Below are 27,760 nucleotides of genomic sequence, written 5' to 3' on the forward strand. Positions count from 1 at the left end.
ACGTACATTTCCACAGTCCTTGATGATATGGGCTGCATGTCAGGTAAAGGCACTGGGGAGATGGCTGTCATTACATCATCAATAAATGCACAAGTTTATGTTGATATTTTCGACACTTTTCTTATCCCATCAATTGAAAGGATGTTTGGGGATGATGAAATCATTTTCAAGATGATAATGCATCTTGCCATAGAGCAAAAACTGTGAAAACATTCCTTGCAAAAAGACACATAGGGTCAATGTCATGGCCTGCAAATAGTCCGGATCTTAATCCAATTGAAAAAATTTGGTGGAAGTTGAAGAAAATGGTCCAGACAAGGATCCAACCTGCAAAGCTTGATCTGGCACCAGCAATCCGAGAAAGTTGGAGCCTAGATTGATGAAGAGTACTGTTTGTCACTCATTAAGTCCATGCCTCAGAGACTGCAAGCTGTAATAAAGCCAGAGGTGGTGCAACAAAATACTAGTGTTGGAGCATTCTTTGTTTTTCATGATTCCATAATTTTTTTCCTCAGAATTGAGTGAGTCCATATTGTTTTCCCTCTGCTTGGTCTAAAAAGTAACCATTACTGACTGCCACAATTTTTTTTCTTGATTTCTTATAGTGTTTCTTAAGCCAGAAAGTTGCCATTTGAAATGACTTTAGTTTTGTGTCATGTCTGTGATCTTCTTTTTTTCTACAAAATTAAACAACGACATGAACATCCTCCGAGGCCGGTGATTCCAGAATTTTTGCCAGGGGTTGTAGTCCGGATCTTAACCCAATTGAAAATCTTTGTGGATTTGGAAGTTGAAGAAAATGGTCCATGACAAGCACCGCTGTACTGATAGTCTGATGGCCTGAGGGACAAAAGACTTCCTGAATCTGTCCATGTGGCAGGACTGGGACAGCAGTCTGCCGCTGAATGAGCTCCTCTGCTTGATGATGGCGCTGTGCAGAGGGTGCTCAACATTGTCCATGATGGCCAGCAGTTTACTGAGGGTCCTTCTCTCTGCCTCTGATGTTAGTGTCTCCAGCTCTGTTCCCAGCACTAAACCAGCTTTCCTCACCAGCCTGTCCAGTCGCCCGGCGTCCCTCCTCTTCATGCTGCTCCCCCAGCAGACCACCACAGAGAAGAGGACACTGGCTACCACAGACTGGTAGAACATTCGCAGGAGTTTATGACAGATCCTGAAGGACCCTAACCTCCTCAGGAAGTACAGTTTGCTCTGTCCCTTCCTGTAGAGGGTGTCAGTATTGGCTGACCAATCCAACCTATCGTCCATAAGTGTCCCCAGATATTTGTAAGTCTGGACCACCTCCACATCGACCCCCTCAATGGAGACTGGCTGCAGAGTGGGCCTGGACCTTCTGAAGTCCACTACCATCTCCTTTGTTTTGGCAATGTTCAGCTGCAGGTGGTTTGATTTGCACCACTCCACAAAGTCCTGTATCAGGTCCCTGTACTCTCTTTTCTGTCCCTCTCGCACACATCCCACAATAGCAGTGTCGTCTGAAAACTTCTGCATGTGGCACGGCTCCGAGTTGTAATTGAAGTCTGATGTGTACAGAGTGAACAGAACTGGAGAGAGCACGGTTACTTGTGGTGCTCCAGTGCTGCTGATCACTGTGTCCGTTACTGAATCTAACGTATTGTGGTCTTCCAGTTAGATAATCAGTGATCCAGGTGACCAGATGAGTGTCCCACCTCCATCTCCATGAGCTTGTCTCTCAGTAGCATGGGCTGGATGGTGTTGAAGGCACTGGAGAAGTCAAAAAACATGACCCTCACAGCGCTGTTACCCCTGTCCAGATGAGAGTGGGCCCTGTGAAGGAGGTAGAGATGGCGTCCTTCACTCCCACCTTCTCCCTGAATGCAAACTGCAGTGGGTCCTCAGCATGTCTGACCTGAGGTCTGAGGACGCTCAGCAGCAGTCGCTCCATGGTCTTCATCACGTGGGATGTCAGAGCGACTGGCCTGTAGTCATTCAGCTCCTTCGGGTGTGCCTTCTTAGGAACTGGAATGACACAGGATGTCTTCCACGTGACTGGGGCCTTTCAAGACGCAGGCTCAGGTTGAAAACATGCTGGAGGGGCTCCCCAGTTGGTTGGCGCAGGCCTTAAGCATTCTGGACACACTTTATCCGGGCCTGCTGCCTTCCTGGGGTGGAGTCTCCCTTAGCTCTCTTCCTGACCTGGTCTGGCGTGAAGGAGGGAGGACGGTGAGAGTGGGTGCTTGTCCGGCTGACTCTGACGATGATGATGATGGTGGTGAGGATGGTGAGGGTGAGGATGAGGGATGATCTAGTGTGGGTTTTGGTGCTGACGGTGATGATGATGATGGTGAGGGTGAGGGCTGATCTGCTGGGGGTTTTGATGGTGATGAAGTGATAACTGCTGCGGGAGGGGTTGATGGGGGGTTTGCAGAGGTAGAACAATCAAACCTGTTAAAAAAGCGTTAAACTGGTTTGCTCTGTCCACACCCCCATCTACTGGGCTGCGGCTGCTGTTTTTGCAGCCTCTGATGGTTTTCATTGCATCCCAGACCTCCTTCATGTTGTCTTGCAGCTTTCTCTCCACCTTCTTCCTGTAGGACTCCTTGGCCTCTTTAAGGCGAGCCTTTAGTTCCCGCTGTACACGCCTAAGCTCTGTCCCATCTCCATCTTTAAACTCCCTCTTCTTTTGGTTTAGAAGATTTTGACATCGCTGGTGATCCAGGGCTTGTTGTTTGGAAAGCAACGTACAGTTTTTATGGGAACAGCAACGTCCCTACAGAAGTTCAGGTAGCCTGTGATGCAGTGTGTCACCCCATCAATGTCCTCACCATGTGTGTCCTGCATTTGCATGTTACTGCTGCAAATAAGTATTTCAACACCTGCCAATCAGCAGAAATTCTAGCCCTCAAAGAACTGTTAGTCCACCTCTAAAAAGTCCACCTCCACTCCACTTATTATTCCAAATTATAAGCACCTATTTGAGGTTGTTAGCTGCATAAAGACACCTGTCCACCCCACACAATCAGTAAGACTCCAACTACTAACATGGCTAAGACTAAAAAGACACCAGAGACAAAATTGTAGACCTCCACAAGGCTGGAAAAGGCTACGGGGCAATTGCCAAGCAGCTTGATGAAAAAGATCAGCTGTTGGAGCAATTAATAGAAAATGGAAGAAATCAAATCAATTTTATTTATATAGCGTCAAATCACAACAAAAATAAACTAAACATGACTGTCAACCTCGGACTGGGGCTCCATGCAAGATCCCACCTAGTGGCGTATCAATGATCCTAAGAAAGGTGAGGAATCAGCCCAGAACTGCACGGGAGGAGCTGGTCAATGACCTGAAGAGGCTGGCACCACTGTTTCCAAGGTTACTGTGGGTAATCAGTGTTGCCACAGTTACTTTGAAAAAGTAATCCAATTACTGATTACTCCTTGAAAAAGTAACTTAGTTACTTTACTGATTACTCAATTGTAAAAGTAACTAAGTTAGATTACTAGTTACTTTTTTAGTTACTTTCCCCAGCTGCCAACAACAACCCACGTCAACATGACAATGATACCTGTTTTGCCAAAACTCACTTTATAGTCACCCTTTCTTGACTTCAATGAAAACAAATACTTGTTTTATAAAAAGTAAAATAAAGACCTCTTTCGTGACCTCATATTTAACTGTTGACCAGCACTGTAACAGTAACACTTGCAATTTCAAACCTACATTGTTTATAAAAAGTTTAGTGAAAGGTTAACAATTTCCAGCACAGTCGGCCCAAGAGTGGGCCACAGGTCCTTAAACAATTTTGTTTGTACAGGATCAAATAAACAAGTTGTGCTTTTAGTAGACATCACGAGTTTCATCAGCACACCTAGTGAAATACTATTAAATTCCGTGAATCTAGATAGCACCTCAGTGGTAGCCCCCACCTCAATAGCTGGATACAATGACTGGACCAAAGTATGCTGAGATGTGCTCACTTGTTCTGCAAAAAAGATTACATTTATTTTTTGTTTCAGTGTCAGTGTGCATACATACAGTACATGGTGGTTGCTGTAAGATATACACATTATTTTTTCTACAACCATAAAAAACAATTGTTTTTTCTTTAGGTAAACATAAACCCTTTAGCTCACACATAACTTTAACTGTGATGTGACTGTTGACCAAATTAAAGATTTGTTCATGTTGCTGTCTTATCCATTTGACAGGAAATGTGATCTCTTCTTGCAACCTTCTTGTCAGTAGTTCTGTCCTTGATGACCTCAAAGTAACAAAACAACTGTTTACTTCACTAGAAAGGTGCCACCACTTTTTAAAAAGGCATTGCAACTGTTTCATTGTGTAGCATTTCCCTACAACTGCAATAAAATGGCTCATTCTTTTTACGTATTCTAGCTTTCACATCACTCTGAATCAGCTCAGAGGGGACCTCGATGTGATCCCCAGTTCTAATCCGAACTCACCAAATTATCTCAACCAGGATGAGTATTATTATCTGTTAAAAGAGTCAGAGAACAGAGATCCCTGTCAGGAAACATTTTTCAAGTTGACACCGGAAGAGATGCGCCCCCAAAATGAGAAAAAGGGTAACAGTTAATCAGTCTTTTTCTAATTTTATTTAATTGTTGGTCACATCTCATTTTAGCATCCCTACATGCAATTGTTTGGAAGAATGACAATGGATATTTCTCTGATTATACTGAGAAAAGAAGTCTTGTTTTGTAAAAATCTACTTCATTCTTTCAAAGACCTCCTCCTCCCAGAAGAGATTATGGTCGTTGATCACCTTCCACAGTTTAGGACACACTTGCCCACACTGAAGGCTAAACTGTCCAGGCTGAGGACACTTCCTGTGGCTGACCCTCTACAGAACTCTTTGGGAAACTTTGTCTCCAAGGACAGCATATTCAGGTGAAAATGTGTATATCCACAGCTATTGTATGGGGAAGCAATTGAAAAAAAGTAATATGGAAAAATCTTCCTGTGTCATAATGGGGTCAATAGTGTTGGCTGCAGGGTGGAAACGCACATTACCACACAGGTTTGAGTGAGCCATGCACTTTTTTCCATAACATCACACTGTTGGATTAAACTGTTTCAGGCACTGTGCATCTTACAAAAAACCTCCCAGCGTGTGCAGTGGTGAAATTCAGGCCTGTGCAGACATTAACGAGGAGTATGTTAAAGAGCCACTCCTGAGCGAAGAGGTAATGAAGACGTAAGAGCAAAGTGCTAAATGGTCTAGTTACGTACATGTAGTATAACGTTCTTTAACCCCTGGTGGTTTTCTCTGCAGTCTCTTCTGTTACCTGTTGTAATGGACACTCTGAAAGAAAACCGAGAAATTTACACCACCTTTTCAAGTATTTGTTCTCATCTGAATGTTGCTTCTGAACTATTAGATGAGCAAATTTCAGTAATAGAAGTACTACAGAAAGGTGGGGGTATTACAGTGTTTTTATGAGACTCAGATCAGAGAATTGTACATCACAGAAAAGCAAAATCTTGTAATTTCTTTCAGTTACTCTTTCAGTGTCGGCATATATTTCCAAATATGACAGACCAAAGGAGATCAACCAAGAATTCCTAATAAATGGAGCACAAATAGACTTTGATTTTTCAGGTAACACAACACAATATAATTAAATTATCACTATCTGTCACTGAGAAATTGAAAATACTGTATAATGTATATCTAAATTTTATTTATGCACTTCTTAATTTTCAAATCAAAAATGCCTGGATCTTGACATGTAGATGGGAGTCAACCTGTGCAGACATTTTGCTGAGGGCTCTCTGGATGTAGTGTTTTAACTTAATCTTTCTTAAAGAACACATGTTGCTTCCAACTGAGATGGAGCTGGACCTGACTTTGAGCTCGACTCCTGAGAACAGTCCAACGCATTGGTGTGTGTCCACCCGCGAACTTCCTGAGGAACAACTAACACCACTCGGAAAACTGTGAGTGACAATTATCAAACAGAACATTAATTATTTAATGCACAAGAAAGTTTAAATTCTATACACCAAACTACTCTCCCACAGGGGGTGAGGGTGTGTGTGTGTGGGGGGGGGATGAGATGTATAGCACTTGCCACACAACTTGCCACTACTCACCACAAACTCGTCACACAACACCACATGGTTGCTGGCATTTGCCAGGGTTTGGTGAATGTTTTGGTCAAGTTCAAAACACTCTCCACTCAACTATACTTGTCACGCTATAAAGCGCTATATAAATGCAGTCCATTTACCATTTAAAAATCTTTGATAAAAGTTGGGCCTGGAATTGGAACTCTTAAATATTGTAGGATATCTTAAAAGGTCGTTTTAAACTTTCTGTTTGTGAGATAATGCATGAAATTGAAACTGGCTTTCACCAAACATGGTGAAAAGGTTGGACATGTCCAGTAATAGTTACATTTGTGGGTTAAGCTGATTTGTGTGCACCACAGAGACACCATCTAAGTTTACATTTGTGGAACATAAACTAAAAAGAAATGAGAGAAATTTTACAGCAAGGAAATGTTTTTCAATAATCAATGATTTCTATGGCAACACAAGGCTTTAACCGTCATCTGGAATTAGCCACATCAGTTACACACTGAGCGTCACACAGTTCGCATTCTGATCGTTTCTTTCTCTCTCTCAATGGTTAATCCACTTTGTAAGATGTTGTAGAACAAATGATCTTATACGAAGAAGCTGTCATTTTTCTAAATATTTTTTGTATTGTGATATGTGTGACCCACTTTCAATTTTGCACTAGAGGAGACCTCTTCTGTGCAGTTACAAAAGGATTTACGGTATGCTGTTCATTTATTTATTTAAATTTTTAATTATTATCTTGCAGGTCTTTGATGTCAGAGAAAGTTCAAAAGGAGATGGAGCTGGCTCTTTGGATGGCAGAGAAGCATCCATCATTTATACTGCATTTTATCTTGGCTGGTAAATTCAGGTTTTCATCTTGGCAGTGGAAACAACTTAGTCATTCATTAATAGGATTTGTCATAAAGTGAGGTGAAAGCTTCAACATCTTCACATACTGATGGTTAAAAGATCTGAAAAGTGTAAATGAAAGATCCATCACTTTTTGGATTATTTTCTGAATTTTCCACCTGTCATTCATCACATAATTGACTGATGTTGTGACTCATACACTCAGCAAGGTGTCATACTGTAAATTGTAAAATAACAATCATTGATATAAACATAACGCACAATAAATCTGAAGAGAAAAATCAGTCAGAATTTCTATTAAATATTAGTGTACTGTGCGTTTTTCACAAATTACTGTATGGGATGCTGAGGTTTGTGTATTACAATAGTCATGGATATTTTGCATAGATATTTTTTGGAAGAAATAAGTCTTACTTGTTAATTAGTATTTTCAGCTTTTTATTGCAAATATTGTCAGTTCTGTCTCTTTGATCTGTTTTTGTATTCACCATAGAATTTGTATGTCATGTGCACTTAGTCTGCACATGAAGTTTAGTATTATGAATGTCACCTTTTGTTTTTGTTTCTCCAGAGCCTCAAATATGTGAACCAGTATTTGACTTCCAGCTTCTGTCAGATGCTTTGAAACTGATGAAGGTGGAGAAACAAAGCTTTGCCAACACTGATGATAACCTGCAGTTGCAGATGGATGTTGGTATCATCTGTGAGTTTACAGAGAGCATCAATTTTGAGTGTCCCTCCACTAAAGAGGACAATGCGGAAGACTTCTGTAAAATATCACTCCACTATAATCACTGTGAGTATGGTTGAGGCTACTTTTCATTTATTCATTTCCCTTGCAAGATAATAACAGATGCATTTGCTTAAAGGGTGACATTTTCTTGCAAAAGTAATAATAATTAAGTTTGAGGTTGTTACAGCAGACATCTTACTTGCGTGTCCCTCTTTTTTTTCTTCTGCTTATTTCTCAGCCAGTGGTCTGGAGGAGAAATCCATGATGAGTCACACACACAGACTTCAGCTACCTCATCTGGAAAATTCTGGCTCTTCTACTTCTCATGCTGAAGTTGCGCCATGCAATACCCCTCTGCGAGAAATAGCTAAATTTCTCACGATGTCTTCCTGCCAGACAATGTTACCATTAACAACCACCTAGACAAAAAATCTGTGCTTTCTGAACCTGTTATCACCACCACTAAAGCTGAAGCGACAGAAAAGTTCTCAGAAGTTACAGCTGCATCACCTCATTTTAAGAACACCTTGAGGCACATGAGTCGAGATGACCTTCAATTACAACAGCCTGTTTCCATTTCTAATCAGAGTTCCCCCTCAATAATGAAAGTCAGTGACAGATACAGAGACCTCCAGGTTTTCAGTATTCTTCCAGAGAGGGACTTGGACCCTCTGTCATCCTTCATGATGTTGAGATCCCAGCATACAGCGCCTGTCACTGGAACACCCCAAGGCTCTGACACTAATGCAGGTAGACTGTGAAGCTGAATTTCATAAACACTTGTGTTACACCTTTTCATTGTCTTTCTGGATATATTAGGAATTTGTACATAAGTACATGCTGCAAAAATGGTTCACTTTGATAGAAGTAGATGTAAGACGTATATAGGCTCTAAGACTTGTTGGTGCCTGTGCTTATCTCTTGAGTCCGTTGTATGAAGCGTATGAGCATCTATGATTGCACCTGGACAGGATATGCCAGTTCAACTCAGGCTAGTTCCCCTTCCAAAGCCGGTACCAGTTTATAGCTGGTTGGATAAAGACAATGGAGATTAAGTTGTGTCCAAGGACACACAAAGGTAGTTTATATCTCCTACCCGCTACTGGCTCACTTTCACAGCCAGTTTTTCTTGGGCTAAGTCAGATGGTGTATGCATGAGTATTTCCATCTGTCAGCTGTGATGCAGCATGCGTCCTTGAGCATGATCCAGTTTGCACTTCTCTCAATGTTGAGGACCCCAGAGACTGGAAAAGGCCAAGTGGATTTCCACGTTTCACCTGGCTGCAGCAGACACATGATTACTTGCAAGTGGTGGGATGGACTTGTGGTCTGCCTCATTGCTGCCAATCAGGACACAGGGCAGTTCTGTTATGTGGTGGAGAGAGGACACCAGCACATACCTCCACCCTTAACCGGAATTTATTACGTCCACTGTATGTCTCTTGTGTTTACAGCACCAAAGATGAAAGAACAAACCCAGTACAGTCTGAGCTGCAGTCTCCTCTGGAGCAGAGGATGCACAGACCAGATAAGAACCCAGCCTGTATGAGCGCATCTGTCTCAAGAAGTGCATCCAGGGAGCAGACAGCAGATGGTCACTTCATCAGTCTTCCTGTCAATCAGAACACCCCTCAGGACTTACAGGGGAGCAGAGTTGTACAGGTCCAAGCTTCAGGTATCACACATTCACAGCAAAATCAACATTCCACACTGCATGAAAAGGGTGTCTAAAAACACTAAGTCTGAGGGACTTTCAACTTGGTACACAGCAAATTATTTGGTTCTTACAAAGATAAAAAAAAACTTTAGATTTAGAAGTGTTAGATGATTTTCTTTTTTTTAAGGGTAATTTCATATTTTAAGTGTTCGACATGCTTATTTCTAGATTTAACAGTCTTAATTTAAGACACTTGTCAAGTGTCCATGCAGCAAGATGATTTCCCTCAGATAAATGTTTTTATCGTGTTTTTAACAGCTCTTTGTTGCAGTGCAACCACAACAAAAACACACAAGGTAACCTGCATAGAGTCTATTTCAGCCATCCAAAAGAGACAGTTCTTTAAGAGTACTTACTGATAGTCCTGTTAACTTCACTTTTTCTACCACAAACCACATAAAAGCCTGGTTGTCTTTGATGGCGTAAAGTGCAGATTATGCAGTACACATGGTATTGGAACTCATCCGTCTCCTTTGCAGATAGCCAGCAGCATGCCTTCTGTGAGCTGCTGACCTTTGCTCAGCCGCATCTGTGCTCTGCCAGACAACTGGGACTTAACTTCTCAGGTTTGGATGACTTCAGCTGCCTGGCTCTGGACCAAACCCACTTCCTCCTCAAACAGCAGGAGAAGGCAGTCTACAGGACACAAACACAGAGCACAGAGCTCCTCAGAGGTGAGACATACCTGAAATGCATTTATAGCAGTTTGGTCTGGCACATGTTAAACTGTGTGTATATCTTAAAAAAAGGCATAATATTTTAGAATATTGTAGGATTTAGGGGTGTTTATGAGCAGAAATGGAATATAGAATTCATGGCAGCTTGTTCATTCATGTATAATTACCAGAAATAAGAATTGATGTGGTTTCATAAACTTAAAATGAGCCCTTCGTATCTACATGGGAACAGGCCCCCTAGTGGAGGCCGCCACATTGCACTGCCATTTTGAAAAAGAAACCCAAAAGAGCTATACTTACTCCACCTTTCCCATTCTGCAGCATGGCTGGAAGACTGATGACAAAAGAAGAGTAATTGGTCATTATTCCTCCTTCCACTCTTTATTGCTTGCTAGTGCAGGCCAACAAGATTGAGAACCTTATTTTTGTGAAACGGATCATTATACACATTGTTTATCACAAGAGCAGAAAAGGGTGCATGAATCCCCATCACCAAAGATGTGAAGGGAAACAAAATTGTGACTGGTAACAGCATAATATCATCCCCAACCCTGCCACTAGATGCGTATCATCATACACACTGTAGCTTTAAGATTGAGACATATCGATTGAGACATATCGTTCATATCGTTTCCCTCCAGTGACTTATGTCATTTTAACATAAATAAATTAATAAACCTAATGTGAAGCATATTTGTCAATCAAATTGGTTCTTTGCAATGTGCATTCAAATACATTTTGGGGTGGGGGTGTCTATAGGTTAAAGAAGTGGGCTTCATCCTTGGTTCAGACAGGAAGATTGTTAATGTGCCCTTGAGCAATGTCCTTAATCCTCAACTTGTTCCTGGTGTGTATTTGGGATTTTTCCTTGGCAGCACCTTGATGTTGGTGTATGAGTGTGAGCGTGAGAAGATGTCATGAATGTAATTAGAATAATTTAATTACACTCTAAAGTCGACAGATAGACCGTTTAAAATTCACACATTCCAAATATAATTGAAAATGGTCCATACTAGGTGTAGATCAGGTAGCTGAGTGGATAAGGAGCTGGTCTGCCAATGTATACACTTGGGTTTGAATCTCACTCATGCTACCTGTCTGTGACAAGACACTTAATCTACATTGTCTCAGTCTAACCAGCTGTAAATGGGTACCTGCTTTATCTGGGGAAGTAACTGGCAACTCGTCCATGGGGAGTCATTGACTGTCATCCACTTGACGCCATGGAATCTGCAGGTAAACACTGGCACCAATGAGCCTTGAGGCCTATATAGGATTTACTTCTCATACTTGGTCAATTTGTGGCCCATTGTACTGGTGCTTAGCTGTAGTTCCTATAGTGTGATGACTCCACCTGCAAGTGATGTTAGTCCATGGTAGGTTATTTTCTAGCTGAGGCTGGTACTTGTTTACAACCGGGTGGACTGGGACGATACAGATGAAATGTCTTCTCCAAAGACACAGACAGTTGTCTTCAAGTGCACATAGCTACAATTGAATCCCCATCTACAAGTTGGTAGCTCAGCTCGCTATTCCACTTATCCACTTGTTCTGCAACCATATGATAGTACAAATATATAAGATCAAACTAAATTCAGTTGTCTTTCATCAATCTATGCAGATCAGGAACTCCTGTTCAACCAGGTGACTATGATTCATTTGCTGGTGACAGTCAAAGAGCTTCTGCTCAGGTGTTCCCTCATTACTGCTGTGGGTCGTAGATATGTGACCAATCATAATACTTTTCCAATTATATGACAATACGGCACCATATTCCCATATTTACAAGTTTGTCTTCTCTTTCCACTAGAGTTCCTGACAAAGGCAGCAGAGACGTGCACCAAGCAGACTCTGCAGCAGCTGATGAAGAGGCTGCAGATCATCCTCTACCTCAGTCACAGGAACCAGGAGCCCAACTTCAAACTGCTGGAGCTGCAGCAGCAGCTGGCCTCATGGTTACACAACATCAAAGCACCAAACAACAGGAAAAGTCAGTGTAAACAACAAGAGCACAACTACACTCATACTGCACAGTGAAATGTAGTAGACTCATTTTATTCCAGATTGATCATTATTGTCATGATTGCACCATTTCGGCCAATATTTCTATGTTAATCTAATAATGTGTTTTACTATTGTTGCCACTGTTATTGTGTTAATGCAATATGTTTACTATATAGATTCTTGTCATATTAACAGTTGAATGTGATGATGCCAGATCCATAATCATTGAAGCACTGAGTCAAGTGACTGGTGAGCACTTTAAGCAACCCCGTTTCATTTGTATGATGTTTTAGGTTAATCGTTTTTACAGGTAATGTTGGCTGGAATTTACATAAATACATCCTGCTGTGAATTTTGGTAGTTCCATTGTCAGACATGCTGGTGTATGAATGTTTACAAATCCACATGGAACAATGCTCTTGTTATTGCTACACACGTGAATCAAACACAATGGTTTTAGAAGAGGAGTCACAGCAAATTTGGAAATTTGAAAAGAGCCAATTAGTTGCATGCTTTTTTAGCACATAATGTCTAAAAAACAAGGTAAAAGACAGTCTAGCAATCAAGATGTGTGTCCACATCATCCTGGCTTAAGGAGATGATGGGGTGGATAGTTGATGTAGAAGCAACAAAAACAAGTTGCCTTATATAGTGGCCCAAATTAGCATAAGAGCTTCTGGAGTGGTAGGAAAACAACTGAGACCGGAATTACTTTCACAATTAATGATTTGACAAAGTGAATCAAAAGCATAAACTTATTAGAGTATAAATGAAACCTCAGTTTTGGAAAAAAGTGTTCACACATACATCGGTGTCATAACGTAAAAAAATCTACAATTAAAATGCACCCAGGAGGTGGGGGTACTCTCTGGAGCAAAGGGGAATGAAAATCAGTAGAAACCAGCAAGACTGAGTACATGTGTAGAAATGAGAGGGAGCACTGTAGAATTTTGTGGTTGCAACGAGCAGAGGAGGTGAAGGTTTGATAGTTATAGTGTAATAGAGAGGAGAAGAAGAGTGCAGGCAGGGTGAAGTGGCTGGGGAAGAGTGGCAGGACTGATTTGTGATTGAAGGGTATCTGCAAGAGTGGGAGGACAGTTTACGAGACGCGGTGAGACTGAGTGCCTTAATTGAAAGAGTGGCGACATGACAAGGCTGAAAAAAAATGGTCACGTGACTCATGCTGACATCTTGGTTCCAAAATAGCGTTCACTGTTGATCTGTCTGCATGTAAATCCAGCTATTGTATTTATTGCTCGAAAATGCGAGTTGTGTGCATTTGGAGGCACAAATAGACACAGCAAGGGCTTCAAGATGTACAGATTCCCTTCAGATCCGAACATAAGAAACATTGGGAAAATGAAGTCTAGCTCTGTAGGATGGAAGCCAACATCGTCAACGTTTTGGAGGTAAATTTATTGTTCAGTCCCATGTACAGTTAAAGCTCAACTAAACCATCATCGTATAAACCGGATATTTGCAGTCACCGGACAAAATAAAGTCCCAAGTTTTTTGTATTGTTTTTCCAAGTAATAACACCGTATATTACAGATTTTGTATAACGGATTTTTCACTCACATCGGATAAAATGTCCATCCGATTGCAATGTATTTCCATTAAAAACCCTGAGCAGTCTGGAACGTGCACAGTAACAGGGTAAAAAATTAAAGTTCAGCTCTCTGACACTTGCCGATTGAGGGGAAAGTGGGACCAGAGTCATTTCCCTGATTAAAAGCCTGACCATTTAGTTTTTTTCAAACCGTCCTCAGACTCGGAGCCGCAGACTGACGTGCACCTGTTAAATCAGACACAAAAGGCTGTGATTTGACACTTTTATGCTTCGTCTGCCATCATATTATAACAGTTTTTGCAGTGTGTGCTCTGATTACAAATGGATCAGAAGAGTTCACATATTACAGCACAAAGTCGTAAAAGATTAAACTGTACAGCTTACCTTTGATTTGGAGGTGATGATTTAGAAAGAAAAGCTTGTTGGGGGTCAATTAGTCCATAATAAAGCATAATCCAGAGACAGAGAACTTTAAAACTGTCACTCACGTCATTGCATGACATGGAATTACAGAGCTACAGAAGTACAAATCCGACTTTAAATTAATTAATAAACCATCATGAATTGTAAATTATGTAAATTTGATAGCTTAAGTATTTTTATATTAATTTTGATAGTACCTTACCTGGATGTGTTGCTGTATGTGGTTACATGATTTTAAAAAAATGTTGAAAACATAAAAGGTTCATTCAGTAGTTCAGCACAGTTGGAACCAAAATAGCGCCATGTTCTGAGTTGATGCCACTCTCTTAATTAAGCCACTCTAGGTGAGACCAGATGTGTCGTTGTCAGGACGGGTGGCTGCCCGGCACCCGGAGCAGCTGGACCCCCAAAACATACTCCCAGACTTGGCTTAGTTGTAAGAGTAAACATGGTCTTTATTCCAGGCTGTGGTACGGTACACACGTGGCCAGTCAGCAGAGCGGAGGTACAATTGGGATCAGGTAAAAACGCAGTCATATTCAGGCAGGGATCAATGGCACGAGCAGACACAGACATAAGAGATGAGGCAAGAGGAGAATGGAGCAAAGCATGGTACACGGCAAGGCAAAAATCAAGGCTGAAAACAAGAGGCTGGAATGTGTGCAAAGATGACAAACTGGCAGGGGAGTGATGGCTGGGAGGTGTTTAAAGAAGGCAGGTGTTAACTAGGGGCACATGAGGAACAATCTAGAAAGAGGGATGTGGCTGGTGGACAAAAGTTATACATGGGGCAAGATAGTGAGAAAGGGAGTGCAACAAAGTGGAGTGATGTATGATATAAAGATGTTTGAAGAGTTGCCATGAGTGTCAGTGTATGACAACACAAAGCAGACAGAATCAAAGTGCGAGACAGAGCTCAGAGCTGGAGATGGATGAAGATGATGTGATTTTTTTTTCCTTTCAAGTGATGAGGGTAGAATTAGCTTGATATTCATTTTTAAAATATAAATCTATTGTTCCATGTTCCTAAAGACCGTAACTGTATTCTTTTACCATTGATACAGCTGTAACTGCAGTTTCTCCTGAAGATGCTAAAACTAAAGTGAACGGTGCCTGTATGATTAACAGGTGTGTTTGTAATGTAACATAGTCCTCATGAATCATACTGAGTGTTGTTATATCATGACACTACACTAAGAAGTGTGTTTTTACAGAATACACGACAGCATGTGTGTGGTGGTCTATGATCAGCATATCGGAGCAGACTTCCCCTGGCAGTCTTTCTCACTGGTGGTGGAATACGATCATCCAGGCCAGTCTCCGTGGGTCACAGTCTGCCGAGAGAGGAGCATCAGTCACCTCACCTTCCACACTGTCCTCCAACACACTGGTCAGCTGTCATCAAATACACAGTCACAGACCTGTGGAGGAATGTGTGGGATAATGTGTCCCTTTTTTGTCCTCAAAGAGAAAGACTCTTGCTTGGGGGACAATGTGCCGTACATCTTGTGTGTGACGGAGGGGCTTCTCAACTGTCCTTTGCTGCTACAGACGTTGGAGTCAGTGTAAGTGTTCATGTGCGCACAGGATTGCATGTTGACATGTTGCATATTGGCATGATGGCATCGTAAATGTAATATCGTCACTGTGCTGAGTGCAAATTGTTTCCAGCTTAGCAAAACATGAATTAGACTGACAAAATATAACTCAGATACAATCCTACATGTAAAACCTGTCCTCCTGGGTGTTTCCTATCCAGGATTCAACACGGTTTGGTGGATCCAGTCACTAGCCCATGCTTCCTGAACTGACCTGACCTACACAGGCTCTGAGCACCATTAGTGCTGTTTCTGTCCAGGAAGCCCTCCCTCCCTGTTTTTTGAGTTGCCCGTCCTTCGCAGTTTACTTCCCCAGCCAGGGCTGGTACCCACTTACAGCTGGGTGGACTGAGACCATACAGATGTAGTGTCTTGTTCAAGGACACAATCAAGTAGTGTGACCTGGAATTGAACCCAGGTCTACTTATTGGCAGTCCAACTCTTATCCCCATAAGCTATCAGTGGGATAGGTCTACATATATGCCAATATGTAGACCTGGGTTCAGTTCCCACTTGTGCTACCTGTTTGTGTCCTTGGACAAGACACTTAATCTGCATTGTTTCAATCTGCCCAGCTGTAAAATGGACATTGGATTTTGCTGGAGTAGTAACCCGTGATGGACTCAGGTCCATTCAAGGGTCACAGGGGCCATGGAGCCTATCCCAGCAGTCATAGGGCTTGAGGCAGGGTACACCTTGGACAGGACCACATATAGCCTGACAAACACATTCACACATGCACACACACCTCCAGTCAATTTAGAGTCACCAATTCACTTAACTTACATGTCTTTGGAAATGGGAGGAAGTCGGAGCACCCAGAGGGAACCCACGCAGACACAGGGAGAACATGGAAACTCCACACAGAAAGGGCGGGAAGTGATTCCACAACCTTCTTGCTATGAGGTATCAGTGCTAAACACTAATCCACTGTGCTGCCAGCCAAAACAAACCGACTCATGTTCATCCCTGATGTTGACTATTATACTCTATCACACTTTTATACTCTATTAAGATAGAGCCCTACTTTTTGAAAATGGCAGCTGATTTTGTAGCACAACCTCTTACAATCCTTTTTAATCGCTCAGTCCAAAACAATGAAATTCCATCAGTTTGGAAGTCAGCTTTTAATACTTCTTTATTAAAAGGAGGTGATCCAGCAGTTTTAACTAACTACAGGCCTATATCAAATTTGCACGTTTTGTCAGAAATCCTTGAAACTCTTGTTTGTGATCAGTTAAAAGAGTTCAAATGAGCTTCTCTCAAAACTACAATCAGGCTTCAAGAAAAAGCATAGCACCATTACTGTTGCCACAAAAGTGATTAATGATGTATACTTGTTGCTCTTGATAGAAAGCAGTACTGCACTTAGCTTTGTATTAATTTGTCAAAAGCTTTTCACTCTGTGGACCATGTTGTTTTAAAGCATAGGCTTCTTTGTTTCAGACTGTCAGATTATGTAATTTACTGGTTCGCAAATTATTTGAGTGACAGGACACTGTATTTAGTGTGATGGTCTGTGTTCTGAATGTATGAATGTCCACAAGGGGGCGCCGCAGGGTTCAATATTGGCCCCCTCTTGTTCCTTATATACATTAATGACTTAGACCAAATGTGTCAGATGCTAATATGCATTTTTATGCTGATGACCAAATTATTTACTGTTTTGGAATCACCCCTGCTAAAGCTGTTGAATCTCTACAGAAAGTTTTTAATGTGGTCCAGCACACACTTCTGCAGCTAAAACTGGTGCTCAATGCTGACAAGACCCAACTAATGTTTGCAAAACACAAAGAATGTGCCTCAAGCTAAAGGAAATGTCATTGAGGTGGTTGACACGTACAAATACCTCTGTGTCTTGCTTGATGACTTCCTCACCTTCAAGCCACATATCGACAGTCTTGTGAAGAAATGCAAACTCAAATTGGGCTTTTCTTTCTAAATAAATTTAGTTTTTGCTTTGCGGTGAAAAAGCGGCTTGTCACAGCATCATTTTTATCAATTATATTATGGAGATTGATGCTGTTTATCATGCTTCTCTGAGGTTTGTTACTAACTGTAAACCCATGACACATCATTGTGACGTGTATTCTCAAGCAAAAAAACAAACAAATGTCTACTGATAAACAGATCTGTTGTGTTGTGCATGCATGGCCTCGGTTAACATTTATGTTACACACATATGTAGCTGAGTGTAGATTGCAAAAGAGTGTATTTGTTAAATGAATACACTTACCAATCTCAAATGGATGTCTTCTATTTTCAAATACCTCAGTGTCGTAATAATAGTGTCTCAGTGATGCCCATGTTGCTAAAATCCATAATTGATGCACACATATCCAAATGTCGAATTATTTCACGTACATTTTTCCACGATAATTCTCCTTCTTTTATTCTCTGATCACATATTGGTGGATAGGTTCTTTTTGATTTTCTGAGTGCTCATTGGTCAGTACTACTCAGAATCCCAGACTGACACATGCTTGAGCCACTTAGGCACAGAGAGACTCAGATGATGCAGTAGCACTTGTGCTTCTCTGACTTCTCAGAGTGGCAGTGAGTGACGTATCATCTCATGAAAAAATGGAAACAAGAGCTAAGATTGTGTAGTTTCAGGATGTCTTGGAACGGAGTGCTTGTCTCTTTCTGTTGCTAAGATATTAATAGACACATCACAAAAAAATAGTTTTGTTCTTCAGCTCTCCACGCAAAATCTTCATTTATATATTCTTGTCTACATCATGCTACCAGTCGCTGTCATGTGCACAATTATTCTTAGTTAATCACCTGCAAAGTGTTCAGCAGCCCAACATGCACAATTTAGCAGGCGTTATTTGGGATCTTAGTAGATCAGGCCCATCATGCTCATTTACAACCATGAATGTGAAACATTCAGACACACACAAAAATCATACCAGGGTTACATTTAAATGATGAACACAATGTGGTGAGAATCGTGTGTGTGTGTGTGTGAGATGTTGCAGGTTTAATATAAGTGTGCTGGAGAGGAGTCACTCTCCATCACTGCAGATACTCGGCGGGACCCATCACTATGTGGTGATCACAGTGGACGAGAGTACCGCCATCATGGTTCAGGTTCGATGCTGCATCCTGCAAAACACTCACAGCCCTCAAATACTTGATGCTACAATTCCTTCCCAAATGAATAAGACTGCACTTAGTGGGCATTGCCCATATTTGTAACTGAATTCTTCGGGTTTCAAACCAAAGTAGACTTCTTCAAGGTGGTGCTCATGTGTGAGAAAAATGTATTTGGATATTTGTATGTAATTAAAATAGGAATGTGGAAGAGTGCAGTATTGACGCTTCAGTAGCTGCGATTAGAGAAAGTTTGTAAGAAATTTGACTCGACTATATGAGTGGTTGTTTATCTGTGCGTTACTATGTCTTTTATTAATGAGCAAAAAATAAATGAAGAGATTCCATTTTTCACTTGTTATTTTTTGTTGAGAATGAGCTCAGTACTGACATTTAGTGAGTCACAGTAATTAATGTGTCATGTATCCAGTTTTTTGTCAGTTTGCTTGTTTGTTTTTTGCTGGATTTCATCAGTGTTTTATCTCCTTCTACTGGGCAGATTCGGTACTGCATGAACATGCTAAAAAAAACCGACATGGATGGATTCAATAAAGCATATAGCTTTGATAAAGTGTACGAGGTCTGTCCATAAAGTATCGTACCTTTTTATTTTTTTTTTTAACTATATGGATTTGATTCATATGTTTTCACGTCAGACAAGCTTGAACCCTTGTGCGCATGCGTGAGTTTTTCCATGTCTGTCGGTGACATCATTCGCCTGTGAGCACGCCTTGTGGAAGGAGTGGTCCCGCCCCGTCGTCGGATTTTCATTGTCTGGAAATGGTGGAATGATTTGGGGTTTTTTCCATCAGAATTTTTTCAGAAGCTGTTAGAGACTGGCAACTAGAAACTATTCGAAAAATGTATCTGGCTTTTGGTGAAAATTTTACGGGCTTCACAGAGAATAAGGTCTGGTAGTACAGCTTTAAGGACCCCTTTAAGGACGCTCAGCGCGCCGCGCTCCGAGCTGCGATGACACGGCAGTACGAGAGGAACCGCAGATTCAGACATTTGGTGTATGTGCTTGGCTGAGGAGCCAATGGTGCGAAGCCACCATCTGTGGGATTATGACTGAACGCCTCTAAGTCAGAATCCTGCCTAGATGAAGCGATACTGAAGCGCCATGGATTTTCGGTTGGCCCCTGATAGCTGGGCCTGGGGGGGCCCGGTGAGCAGAGCCGCTCGTGACTGGACTGGGGCGCGGCCGGATATGCGGCCGCCCCTCTCCTCCCACGCAACTCATGTTTGTGGAGAACCTGGTGCTAAATCACTTGCAGACGACCTGAGCAATGATCCTTCCGCAGGTTGACCTACGGAAACCTTTTTACGACTTTTACTTCCTCTAGATAGTCACGACGTGACTTGTGGAGAGCTGGACATGTCCAGCTCTCCACAATTTCACTGATACTTACTGGACTGGTAAGCATTGAAAGCTGAGATAGACATGTCCAAACTTGTCCTCTGACACGCCGAAACGGAGGTGTTCCTTTGTCTCGCTTCCAAAGCGAATCGGTCTTTACCGCGCGAAGCCTCCGCGCAGCTTTCCATGACAAAATCTCTTGTTAAAAGTGAAATCTGCCGGAAAATGGCTGATGTCCAGCTCTTGTGATAACCAGAGAAAGAGCACACGACAGTCTCGTATCCACAGAGCCATCAGCTCAGAAATGGTCCGGTGGCTTGTGCCGTGTCGTCGCAGCTCGGAGCGCGGCGCGCTGAGCGTCCTTAAAGGGGTCCTTAAAGCTGTACTACCAGACCTTATTCTCTGTGAAGCCTGTAAAATTTTCACCAAAAGCCAGATACATTTTTCGAATAGTTTCCAGCTGCCAGTCTCTAACAGCTTCTGAAAAAATTCTGATGGAAAAAAACCTCAAATCATTCCGCCATTTCCAGACAATGAAAATCCGATGACGGGGCGGGACCACTCCTTCCACAAGGCGTGCTCACAGCCGAATGACGTCACCGACAGGCGTGGAAAAACTCACGCATGCGCACAAGGGTTCAAGCTTGTCTGACGTGAAAACATATGAATCAAATCCATATAGTTTAAAAAAAAATAAAAAGGTACGATACTTTATGGACAGACCTCGTATATATACACGTGTGTGTGTGTGCTGTGCAGGAGCAGGGTGAACTGTGTCAGCAGCGTTCCTGTGAGGCAGTCGTGATGCGGCTGACGGCTCTCTCTCTGCAGTACAGCTGCTGCTGGCTCATCCTGCACTGGTCGGACAGCCAGGGAGGAGGGTTAGTGTCCGCACATGTGCACACAAACACACACAGTCACTATGTGCACACAGACTCACTAACTCTGGATTCTGTGTATGTGCCAGATTTTCCAGTGAAGCCTATAACAACTTGGTGTTGATTTATTCATCTCTGGTGCTGTTTGGAATGAGATCTCCAGATCTAGACATAAAGGTAGAACATTTTCTTGCCTTTTTCTTTTTCTGTTAAGCTTCCTCAGCATTTAATCAATTCAGCAAAGTGGAAAAAAGCTACAAGTCAGTTACTGCAAGAGGAGTATCATACGCTGCCATTTGTGGTACTGTTTTATCATTAGTGCCTTGTTCCAGGACACCTTAAGAGGATCAGTGTTATTAACCTGGATACATACGCCTGTCATAATGACTGATTATACATTTTGATGATACATTATCCCAGAAATAATTGAGATAAATGATATTATAGTTTTGTGTTATGATTTATTCCATAACAGCCAAAGGCAACAGGTAAAGGACACAAAATGAGAAGGGCAGCAGTAAAATATAACAGGTTTATTGAATGAATACTGAGCATGAGAGGAGAGACTAGAGGAAGGAGTGACACTGGAAACTGCTGATGCCCTGTGAGGGTTGCCAAGACCAGGTGGGGCATCAGAGAGGTAGCTGTGGCAGCAGGTTGGTACTGACAAAAAAAAAACACAAACAGGTCTTAGAATCAAGTCACACAGTCAAGAATAGAAGCTACTGAGGCACAGAGATCAAGACTAGAAAAAAATACAGCCACAAAGTACCACATGGAATTCAGAATAATCTGGTGAAGCTTGGGAGAAATCCTGGGTATATAATTAGCCTGGTAGAAGAGCTGGCACAGGTGTCCACGATCAGCAGTCAGCAGTGCCACTGGCAGGAACACAGAGAGGAACACAACAACCATCCATCCCTCCATCCATTTTCTATACCCGCTTATGCCAATCAAGGGTCACGGGAGGCTGGAGCCTAACCCATCAGTGGAACACCACATTTTGATTTGATTTTATGTCCCTGATATAGTGATAATATAATAGTATAATTATGTAAGTACACACTTTGAAATTGCAATGAACCTTATTTGTTGTCTTTCTGATGCCTGATTGTTTTCTCTCTGTTTGAGGCGCGGCTCCATCCAGAAGTAGGAGTGGGCGTCTTCTTCTACAAGCCTCCTGTCCTGGACACCAGCATCGACTCCCAAAATTTCCTTTATATTTGTATTGTCAATGGCGTTGGTAGGATGGCTCAAGCAGAGGGTCACCTCTTTGAGTCTGGTCTGCTTGACGATTCTTCCTCAAATCATCAGATGGAGTTTTTCCTTACCACTGTCACCTGTGTGTTTGCTCTAGGGTACTCTTGTGGGGTGCTCTTGGTTAGGTTTAGACCTTACTTGTGTGAAGCGCCTTAAGGCAGCTTTGTTGTGATTTCGTGCTATATAAATGAAATTAAATGGAAAACCTTTAATTCTTATGGATTTTCAAACATTGTTATTTGGAAAAAATATTAAAATATCCTAAATGAATAAAGACACACCTACACAACATAACAGCAAATAAAATAGACTATTAGGCTCTATTTGCATACCACACTGGAGCTTTGGAGTATGGCTTTGGATCCAAGGCTATTTAGACTTTTTCTTCAAGAATTTCAGGTTGTAATTCCAGTCTTTTGCAAAAAAAAAAAAAAAACACCTCTTACTCTATTACATGTTATCTTTGCTTTACCTGGTTCACTGCTGTGTGTGTATACTGAGGGGCTGCCAGAGCCCCGCCCACAGTGAAATGCTGACACAGGCGGCAGATGAGAGAACTAAAGCAGCGTGGCTACCGACAGCAAAACGTGGCTTAGCGTATTTTTTCTATTTATTTGGCCTAGTGGAGCAGAACTGAGAAGCATTATTTATATATATATATACTCCGCGTTGCATAATGCAGTTTTTCCTTTTACACCCTCAGAAGCCTATATAACATGTTCAGAGTTGTCATAGCTGTCTTGGTGGCTTCACTAGTCTCCTTCTTTTTACAGTCACTCAGTTTTTATGAAACTCTGTCCACTCCAGACCGATTTAGCACACAGTACCCCACTGTTTGTATTTGTTAATGGCTGAAGCACATGAAGTCCAAGGCATACTGCTGACTTGGAAATGTTCATGTATCCACCCCACCATATCAAAAGAAAACTGTCTGTAAAAGTGATGATTTGTATGAACACTAATCCCTACATTTAGGTTGTCCAGTTACTTCTGTTCTCTTGACAAAGTAGTTACTGTGAAAGGCCTGTACCTGTATGAAAGTGAGCATGTTACCAGTTGCACAGCAGCTACTAATCAGTCTCAAACAAAAGATAAAGATTGATGGGGCAGCCAAAATATCCAAACACACTGGTTCTGCTCTTCTTGTGTCTGTCAGGTGCTGATTGTGACAGAAGTGTTGGAAATAGCCAAGTGGATCAGCCAGATTTGCTTCCACACCCTGATGACCACTGACCGGGACCCTGTCAGATACCTGGACAGAGACTGGCTGACTGTGCTGCCCTCAGAGGTAATGGCCACATGACAACTCATAGGCTGCTGCTGCAGAAAGGATTCATGAATCATCAAATGTAGCTGAAGGGTTTGTTTTTTTTTTCATGACACAGCAGGAGTAACTTTAGCAACAACTTGATGTCACATCTGGATCGTGACTGCAGACTGAAGACTAATTTAATGCTTAAGTCAGATTTCTTTGTCTCCGAAGGAGGAAATATGCCTGTCGCAGTTCCCATGTATCAATCCTCTGGTTGGCCAGCTAATGTTGCAAAGAGCACCGTCCCTGGAGTGGCTCCTGAGGGCCTCGCTGTCCCAGCTGAAGGAGCTGCTCGGTGAAGTGCCACATAAAGTTCTCAAGGTGATCCAAGATGTTGAGTTTGCCATTTTGAAAGAGTAACATCTGACGTTTGTAGCTGACAACACACCAGATGTGAACTCTTTGAGGGTTGTGGGATCAGTCGATTTCTAATTGACATGTAAGTTTGAGATGTTGACAGTTTGCAGCCACTGACCTTACAATACACTGAGTGCTTCACTGCCTTTTGATGATTGCTTCATTTGTGAGAAACCCTTTTTTGAAGAATCTGTTTGGGAAGGAATCCACTGCAGTGAATGTGGCAGCTATCATGGGAGTTAAAAATGCACGTATGCTCATAATAGTATCAAAATAACATTGCAGATTATATAGCAATGCCTGATGAAATACAGCCAGTGATGAGTATTTCAATAATGTACCAGTTTATCATGATTTGGTACAAAGTTTGCACCGGATGCCCTTCCTCAAATAGTTCCAATTGCACAAGCTGAATGTGGCATCGATGGTCTTGATGCGGGGACCTTCTCATTGTCAGGCAAGTGTATTAACCACGTGCAAGAGAACTGGGATATTCCGTCATTCTGCTGTGGTCTTTTTTCATTGTGGCAGGATTTTAATTCTTTCATTTCCCTCACCCACTTATTCCAATTAAGGGTCACAGGGTGAGAGGTGGGGTACACCCCAGACAGTCTGCCAGTCTATCACAGGGCTGACACACACAGACAGACAGACACGTTCACACTCTCACTCACTTCACCGGTGAATTTAGTGTCACCAGTTCTACATGTGTTTGGAACTGGGAGGATGCCGGAGGATCTGAAGGAACCCACGTGAACACGGGGAGAACATGCAAACTCCACAGAGAAGGGACCGGAGGGGAAGTGATCCCAAGGCCTTCTTGCTGCGACTCAACAGTGCTAACCACTAAGCCACCGTGCCTCCCCAGGATACACTGAATATTAAAAAATCCATCCATCCATTTTCCATTCCTGCTTACTCCATATTCAAAAATAAATCATTTTAAAAATTTCAAGCATTACTAATAATAGTTCAGTTTCTGTGTTTAACCAATGAGCATGTGATCATGACCATTTACAGTGATTGTTTATCGTGTGAATGACCGTACACTTAACTTCTGAAGGACATGTATATTTTATGTAAAGCACTTTGAATTACTATTAAACGTGATATAAGTTTAAATAAATGAACCACCTGAGTGTCTTTGTAACAGCATCACTCCCCTTCCTGGTTTTAGCTGTTCAGTGACATCACTTCCCTCTACATGCTGAACGCAGAATCCAGCCATCAGGAGCCTGAGGCCGTGTTCACTGGGACACTCAGTCCGACCAGTTCACCAAACAGCACCTGGACCCTAACTGCTGAGGACACACAGTCCAGTCCCCTTTCAGAACCTTTCTGTACTGATCAGACTGGTGCTCTCCTGCTCGGAACCAGAAGCTTTTGTGACCAGGACACAGCCTCAAACATATGCAACGTCAGTTCTGATTTTAAACAAGACCTGAGTTCTTCATTTGGCAGCCCAGAGATCCACTTGCAGCAGACCTGGACTTGTGGTGATCCATGGAAAGAGGAGGCTGGAGACAGAGTGAGGTTTTCTGTCTGGAGCAGCACAGCTGGAACAGTGGGGAGAGTCGTGGAGAGAACAAGCAGCAAATGGCCACAGAGGGCGCCGTCAAACAGCACAGACGCCAGCTTCCTCCAGGCCACCAGTCTCAGCACATTCACCAAGGACTCCACAGTGGACCACATGACCAAACTGCAGCAGCGAGTGGACTCACACTCTCAAGACTTCACCGACTCTTCATCTTACAGAGACCCGCACCGCCTCACCTACAACCCGAGCCCTGCTCCAGATGTTCTGCTGTGGTGTCGAGCTCAGCACGACCTCTCCAGCTGTGGAGACACGACAAGCATTTTACCCAACTATGGCCCCAAATGCTGGGTCGGACGAGAGAGGAAGAGGAACGGCGAGCTCGCAGGCTTTGTTGGCACAGGTGAATGAAGGTCCAGATTTTGCTGCATTACTTGTAAAAATTCACATTGAATTAACAATTTGATAAATTTTCTTGTGTTCATTTTGCAGTGCTGACACCTCTGAAGAGAGGGAGACTGAGCTACGAGAGGGTTCCAGGGAGAAGTGACGGACAGACGAGGCTTAAATTTTTTTAAGCACAAGTGTTTTGTTCTGTTCTGTGTCATGAAGGTCGTAGATTCATGAAAATAGAAGTCGTGTTTAATGATTTTCTTTATTTACAGCATAAAATGTTAATAGAGCTTCTAAGACAGCCAGGGTTTTGTACTCTTATGAAATAACTTTTCAGAGAAACATTTAAAAGCAGCACTGCTCGTCCAAACAAGCAGCGAATAGATTAAATTATCGTTCATGATGTGTTGAAGTGTTACATTTGTTAATTTGGCCTTTTTCCTTTGTATTAAATCAGTATTTATGATGTGTCATACATTTATGTTGTTTTACTATCAATCCATGTTAGACACTTTATATTTACAAATGGCACTCAGGAAGTCAACAAGCTGATTATGTTTTGGGGCAGTTCTACAACCCCTGGCAAAAATTATGGAATCACTGGCCTCAGAGGATGTTCATTCAGTTGTTTAATTTTGTAGAAAAAAAGCAGATCACAGACATGACACAAAACTAAAGTAATTTCAAATGGCAACTTTCTGGCTTTAAGAAACACTATAAGAAATCAGGAAAAAAATTATGGCAGTCAGTAACGGTTACTTTTGTAGACCATGCAGAGGGAAAAAAATATGGACTCACTCAATTCTGAGGAATAAATTATGGAATCACCCTGCAAATTTTCATCCCCAAAACTAACACCTGCATCAAATCAGATCTGCTCGTTAGTCTGCATATAAAAAGGAGTGATCACACCTTGGAGAGCTGTTGCACCAAGTGGACTGACATGAATCATGACTCCAACATGAGAGATGTCAATTGAAACAAAGGAGAGGATTATCAAACTCTTAAAAGAGGGTAAATCATCACGCAATGTTGCAAAAGATGTTTGTTGTTCACAGTCAGCTGTGTCTAAACTCTGGACCAAATACAAACAACATGGGAAGGTTGTTAAAGGCAAACATACTGGTAGACCAAGGAAGACATCAAAGCGTCAAGACAGAAAACTTAAAGCAGTATGTCTCAAAAATTGAAAATGCACAACAAAACAAATGAGGAACGAATGGGAAGAAACTGGAGTCAACGTCTGTGACTGAACTGTAAGAAACCGCCTAAAGGAAATGGGATTTACATACAGAAAAGCTAAACGAAAGCCATCATTAACACCTAAACAGAAAAAAACAAGGTTACAATGGGCTAAGGAAAAGCAATCGTGGACTGTGGATGACTGGATGAAAGTCATATTCAGTGATGAATCTCGAATCTGCATTGGGCAAGGTGATGATGCTGGAACTTTTGATTGGTGCCGTTCCAATGAGATTTATAAAGATGACTGCCTGAAGAAAACGTACATTTCCACAGTCATTGATGATATGGGGCTGCATGTCAGGTAAAGGCACTGGGGAGATGGCTGTCATTACATCATCAATAAATGCACAAGTTTATGTTGATATTTTCGACACTTTTCTTATCCCATCAATTGAAAGGATGTTTGGGGATGATGAAATCATTTTTCAAGATGATAATGCATCTTGCCATAGAGCAAAAACTGTGAAAACATTCCTTGCAAAAAGACACATAGGGTCAATGTCATGGCCTGCAAATAGTCCGGATCTTAATCCAATTGAAAAAATTTGGTGGAAGTTGAAGAAAATGGTCCATGACAAGGCTCCAACCTGCAAAGCTGATCTGGCAACAGCAATCCGAGAAAGTTGGAGCCAGATTGATGAAGAGTACTGTTTGTCACTCA

The 27,760-nt window shown here is 42.0% G+C and overlaps 1 protein-coding gene across 1 annotated transcript; it reads left to right on the forward strand.

The window, feature by feature from the left end:
* Nucleotides 1-2,236: 2,236 nt before the first annotated feature.
* Nucleotides 2,237-26,368, forward strand: LOC117509986 (protein shortage in chiasmata 1 ortholog-like). The gene is made up of 26 exons (XM_034169594.1): nucleotides 2,237-2,323; nucleotides 2,672-2,763; nucleotides 4,375-4,565; nucleotides 4,728-4,890; nucleotides 5,081-5,186; nucleotides 5,276-5,417; nucleotides 5,501-5,602; nucleotides 5,811-5,940; nucleotides 6,833-6,927; nucleotides 7,511-7,735; nucleotides 8,069-8,429; nucleotides 9,127-9,347; nucleotides 9,869-10,063; nucleotides 11,688-11,780; nucleotides 11,877-12,056; nucleotides 12,245-12,319; nucleotides 15,128-15,191; nucleotides 15,278-15,453; nucleotides 15,532-15,628; nucleotides 18,646-18,757; nucleotides 20,880-21,001; nucleotides 21,088-21,175; nucleotides 23,415-23,546; nucleotides 23,742-23,891; nucleotides 25,105-25,864; nucleotides 25,954-26,368. The coding sequence occupies exons 1-26, from the start codon at nucleotides 2,237-2,239 to the stop codon at nucleotides 26,037-26,039; spliced, it is 4,245 nt and encodes a 1,414-aa protein (XP_034025485.1). The 3' UTR covers nucleotides 26,040-26,368.
* The last annotated feature ends 1,392 nt before the right edge of the window (nucleotides 26,369-27,760 follow it).

This window comes from Thalassophryne amazonica, chromosome 5, assembly GCF_902500255.1.
Source record: "Thalassophryne amazonica chromosome 5, fThaAma1.1, whole genome shotgun sequence".
Taxonomy (NCBI): Eukaryota; Metazoa; Chordata; class Actinopteri; order Batrachoidiformes; family Batrachoididae; genus Thalassophryne; species Thalassophryne amazonica.